The sequence below is a fragment of the Euprymna scolopes genome, chromosome 19, assembly GCF_053919585.1.
Source record: "Euprymna scolopes isolate OS-2025 chromosome 19, ASM5391958v1, whole genome shotgun sequence".
Classification (NCBI taxonomy): domain Eukaryota; kingdom Metazoa; phylum Mollusca; class Cephalopoda; order Sepiida; family Sepiolidae; genus Euprymna; species Euprymna scolopes.
Genome location: NC_136500.1, coordinates 63,596,292 through 63,602,291, shown reverse-complemented (window position 1 = coordinate 63,602,291; position 6,000 = coordinate 63,596,292). Strand labels below are relative to the sequence as shown.

General features: G+C 34.7%; 1 protein-coding gene and 1 long non-coding RNA gene across 2 annotated transcripts in view; both read right to left on the bottom strand.

Annotated features, from left to right (window-relative positions):
- Positions 1-418: 418 nt before the first annotated feature.
- LOC145303659 (small conductance calcium-activated potassium channel protein 3-like) lies at positions 419-2,159 on the bottom strand. The gene has a single exon (XM_080145242.1). The coding sequence runs from the start codon at positions 2,011-2,013 to the stop codon at positions 424-426; it is 1,590 nt and encodes a 529-aa protein (XP_080001368.1). The 5' UTR covers positions 2,014-2,159; the 3' UTR covers positions 419-423.
- A 2,634-nt stretch (positions 2,160-4,793) lies between these two features.
- Positions 4,794-6,000, bottom strand: part of LOC145303660 (uncharacterized) — a 454,290-nt gene continuing 453,083 nt past the window's right edge. Inside the window, exon 3 of the long non-coding RNA XR_013873757.1 lies at positions 4,794-5,311. This is a non-coding gene — a long non-coding RNA (uncharacterized LOC145303660). The remainder of the gene's footprint in view (positions 5,312-6,000) is intronic.

Here is a 6,000-nt window from a genome sequence, read left to right as displayed (position 1 = left end):
ATATATATATATATATATATATATATATGTAATACATACACAAATTTACCGTTTACACCACTGAAGCGTTTTTGTTTATATATGGTTGTGTGCAAATACGCTTTCAGGTATAACACCTATATTTTTGTGTTTTAGTCGGTTAAGATTATCAGACTTGTAAAATAGACGAAAACGTCAGTTTAGTTTGCTAAAAGCGTATTTAAATACATCTACTTTACTCAAACCAATTATTTAATTCTATTTAAATAAATATATACAGTATCTAGTTCTTGATAATATAAACATACATGCATGCATATATATATATATATATATATACATTTATATAGATACATAAATTAATGTATGTATATATATATGTGTGTGCGTGTGTGTGTATGTGTGCGTGTAAAATAAAAGAAATAAATAAATATAAAAATCAAGTCACGAGGGAGTTTTATTTAAGACGTGGCAAAGATTATCGAGTTTTTCGTGAACCCCGATCACGGCCTTACGGATGCTGTAGATCTGCTCCTCCATTGCTTGCTGCTTACTCCGTAGTTGGTCTATGTTGACCGACATGTCCGACTGTCCCTTGTTCACCTCCACCAGGGTGACAGTGCTGTCCAGCAGGCGGCGCTGCTGTGCCTTCCGCTCCCGTATATTGTAAATGGCACGCAGCATCTTCCTCTGGTGTTCATTCACGGCCCGCTTCGACGCATGGTTCTTGTTCGCCTTGTAAATGAGCCAGCCGGCCCTCAACACATTGGCAGCTTCATGCTTAATTCTCTTATTGAGATCAGCGTCAATCACGAAGTCGTGGACGTACTTTTCGGCGCGGGTTAGTTCCAGCTTCCGTGCTAAAACAGCCACCACGAGTGCTGTGCAGCCGGCACCAATAATCCCCGTGATGACAGCGATAGCACGACCGCAATACGACACGGGGACAATGTCCCCGTAACCGACAGATAAAAACGTGACGGCGATTAACCACATCGAATTCAACATGGTCGCATCGCTTGGTCGGAACTGAACCTCACATAGACGTAAACACCAGCTGCTAATAAGAAAGGCCGTAATCGTTATCATGATTAGAACATAGTCCGAATGCAAAGACATAAACGACTTAAAAATAAACGCAAAATTAAAATGGATTCTGTTCAGGGCGCCCAAGCTCTGCGACGAGGCGTCCTCATAGAGACGACTGTGTAGCATGATGCTACGACAAAGTAGATACACACGTAAAAACATAGGCAAAGCAAGGAACACATCGCAGGTTGGGATTAGAAACGGGGAAGGCGACGGGGTTGGGTGTGGCGACGTTAGCGTCGCTGCCGTATGGGTAGATTTCGCCATCGACGGTATTGGGGGGCTCGGCGCTCCGTGGTTGGTGAAAGGATATATGGCGGCCGATAATGGTGACGGTGTTGAAGTCGCGTCAGCTGCGGCCGCTGCTGCAGCCGCTGCGGCCACAGCTGCTCCAGGGGCGGCGACTGCCGTCGGCGTCATTGACGGCGCCGGTGACGTAAAAGGAACGTTCGTGTATGTCCCTGGGATCGGGTGAACACAGCAGATGAGTAGCTCGAGTCCGATTTTGAGTACACGGGTCCGGTCGATCGCCAGGCACCAGTCATCGACACAATTGTCGATCGTAAAGAGTTTGATGTCGACCCGATGGTAGAGTCCGAGGACGACCAGAAGGACGATGGTCGTTATTGTAATGCAGAGTTTTACGAAGAAAGACGTCGATGACGTCGTGTCGATGACGGAAGACAGACACAGTTCTAGCTCGATCATCATTAGAATGATACCAGACACGGCTAAAAGGAGGGAGATGTCACCCAGGCGTCGTCTCTTCACGAACAGCTCCCGGCGAATTGCTAGCCGTCTGCCGACCGTGCCGTAACGTCGGACGCTGGCGATGCTGTTCGAACCGCCCTTGACATCTTCGTTGTAAGTGCTGGAATACGAGCGACACTTGCGACTATTCATACCGACTAACGGAATCGCTGGATCCTCAATCAAACTGTTCATTGCCTACTCACAAATAGCAGGTGCTTTGGCGGACGGCAGGGACGAGCCCTGCTCGCCTTTTTCCTGGCTCTGGTTGGATCATCCGTTTTGGATAATTCACAATTACATAGATGTTGTTTCTCCAATTAAAAAAAGAAGCTTTTTTCGCCACTGAATAATTTAGTTAAATTGTCTCTGTAATACTCATTATACAAGCTTATATTATTTAATTAAACTAGAGTTTGATCAAATGAATAATATATATATATATATATATATATATATATATATATATATATATATATAGATATATAAGAATATACTACTTAATATATAAAAATTTAAATTAGATAAATTTAAATTCAATTATTTAATTTTATCGCTCATAATCCGCCCGTGATATCGTTAACTTTTCCATGGTTCGTTACACTGCAGTCGTCATAAAATAATATTCCGTAAATGTCTAGAGACAATGTATTCCGGTTCAAATCTAGCAATAGGTACATCTGGTAAATTCAGTTTAGCAGAATAATTTGCCTATAAGAAAAAAAAAATGTCACAGCCGCTAATGTAAATAAAAAATAAAATGAGCAGCTGTTTATGTAATTAAAAAAAATACAGCCGCTTACTAGGATAACTTTCGTGGTATAATAAAGATACTAATATGTATTTATAAATCTTTCTGTACATATATATGTAGATTTTAATATGTATTATAAGGAATGAATGTGATAATGCTTTCAGCGATAAAAAATAGCCTACTACAGTGCTTTTAATAGAGTTATCTATTTTTAAAAACTTTTGAAAAGTTGCTAACTTGTAAGTTTAGAGATAAAACCATTTATCAATAAGGTCTTACAAACTCATATAAGTGAACCAAAACTCCATGGTAAAGATAAAATTAGTATTTAAAGATATTCTTTCAGTGATTGTCGTTTAATTAAAAAAAATGCTGTTATTGTTTTCAAAAATGGAATTTCGGGTCTTATAATTGTATGCTTATTAAAATCATATATTTAAAAAAAGTTACTTAACCAGAAAGTGACACTATGTAATGTATCAGTAATTCGGGGAATAACAATGAAATCTTGTATTGCTGATCCTATACCTATAAAGAAGGTATTGTTTTATGGTCTGTATTTAAGACCAGGCGTGAAGATGCTTTCTTGGTGCTTTTCTGAAGGATTGGTAAAATATATACCAACTCGTTTTAAATGATTGTCGTTTGACAAAAGTTTAATTTAAAAAGAAGAAATTTATACTGCTATCTTCAATAAATCGCTAATATTTTTTAGTACTTTTTTTCAATTATAACAGTTATGTTTTTTTTTTATTAGAAAAATGTTCAATATTTTACAAGCGAAATAGCAATTTATACAAGTTCCGTTTATATGTAGATATATCCGTTTATATGTAGATATATACTGTATACATTATTGTTTACAATATTTCATCTATTAGCTAAGCTTTAACAAGGAGGACAGCTTTCAAAAGAATAAATATGTATAATGAACCAGAAAAGAAGATGGCGGTATATAATCGAATGGTTATATATAATGGCTGCTGTCTAAGCCGCGTTTTTATTTACAACAAATCACTGTTTACATAACGCATTATTTGCAAAAAAGATGCGTTACATGGCGTTCAACATTGGCATTATTTAGGCATTTTGCTAGCGGTATTTATATATGTCAAAAAAGCACACAAAGCAACGATAAAGTGTGGTTTTAAAAAGTGGCTATTTCTGCTTTATACTTTTGTTGAAATTTTAATTAAGTTAAGTAATGTACAAGGCCGAATGCTGTAATAACAATATCAATACTTTGTCAAAAGACTAAGAAGCATGAAGCTTTTATATAAAACAGCACACTACTTATGTTTTAACATGTTGTACGTATTACTGGCTGTTATGACAGTCAGAAGATACATTAAACGTGAAAAAGGCAGTATTTAAAAACGCTTGATACATAGAGAGCTGTATGAAGCTATGAGGCCGTGACAAGGAAAGGTCAAATGACAGCAGGCAAATAAGAGCAGTTTATTTATTTGTTTATTATTATTGTTATTATTATTATTATTATTATTATTATTATTATTATTATTATTATTATTATTATTTATAATAATAATAATAAAAGTATTTCTGGAAATTATAAAAGTAAATTGGAGATTACGATAAGTGTAACTTTAATTAAATGATAATGCAAATCTTATTTGTATTTGGTTTTTAGTTTAATGATATATAGCTTAATCGGCATGACGCACTACATACTAATTTAAAAAAACTTGATGTAATCTTAAATACCCGTAAATGCGCGAGCGCACGCACACACGCATAAGATATATATATATATATATATATATATATATATATATATATATATATATATATATATATATATATAGATAGATAGATAGATGTAAGTACTGCGAAAACTTGATGCAGGAAAAACTCATATGCTAATTATATTTTGAATGCCGATCCCCGAAAACTTTGAAATTATTACAACTGAAAAATATATTCTTGATTCTAGAAAAATAACTAATTATTTAACTATTAGTAGTAGTAGTAGTAGTAGTAGTAGTAGTCACTATTACTATTGTAGTAGTTGAGGTGTTGAGTTGGACACTATTTTGTGCGAACACTCATAAAATGACTGATTTCCTGTTACAATAAGTATTTATAATTCTTTTATTTCCCTTACCAGTCTGTTTAGTTTTTCTATATTCTGCAGAAAATAATTATTCTCTTGTATCCTAATTGCTTTACTGTTTCGAAGTTTCAAATATATTTGAAATGTATTGCTGTAATTTTATTTTTAGAACTGTTTCCATTTGATGTTTTAAAACCAATATGGAGGTTGTGTATTTTTAAACCCATATTTTTCAAAATGACGGACGATAGAGACGTAAAAGCAAGCTTCAATATTCATTATAGAAAATGGAGGCAAAATTTTTTTTTTAAAGTTACAATAGAAGCAAAAAAAAAAAAAGAAGCTTTTTGTAAGGCAGTATTTTTCTTTTTTTTTTCTTTTAATTGCTGGAAGGGAGAATTTTTGTGTTGTGCGAGATTGGAATCGCGTTTTCCCAAGAGGAGATAATTCTTTCAGATTGTAGCCTTATTTCAGGACTATGAAGTCTTTTTGTAAATCGACGGAAGGAATTCAAGAATCGGGTCGTTTCATCAGTAAATATTTCCAACAAAATTCTTTTCGGTAGATCAATTTCTTTCTCCTCTTTCTACTCATTTGTCTTTTGTTACAGCAGAGACGGTGACCATATCATCGGTTGCGGTTGACGCTCACCCGTGCTACCTCGACTGGAAAGAGAAAAAAAAATGACATTAGCGTGTTTAAAACAAAACCTAAACATACACAACATCACTTTATATTAATGAACATATAATAATAAAACATTTATAAGAAAAAACATCAGCGGCACTACGTAACACAGAAATAATTCAAATACAAAAGTTTACTCCAAAATTACCGTTCAATTAAATTATTACAATATTCAGTAGAAATTAACCTAAAAAGCAGTAGAGTGAACTCTAAACCTTTTACATATAAAAACTAACTATTTTTCTATCTTCACTTTTACGTGTATTCGAGACCACGTGTTCGGATATATCGCCCTCGCGCAGGAGGTCGCCATTTTGAGTGCTGCGGTATAAGTGATAACAAACGCAGACGGAAATAAAAAGACGGTATTAAAGAAAAGTATATTCTTCAAACACGGTAGTGTTTTGAATATGTGGTTAAATGACAGTTTTAATCATTTAGAACTGTTTTAAAGCTTCACCGCTCACTCATTTTCGACCAAATTTCAAACGATTAGTAAAGTTTATAGATCACCTTATCAGCTATATTGTGAAAAAAAAAAATTCAGTTTTCGTTCAATAAAACAAAAGTTCTGATGAATTTACTGGTGTTCAAAATCGTAATAAATCGTAAGAAGGTGAGCGACGTTATTTATGACTGGTTTCCATAGCAACCACGTCGCTTTAGC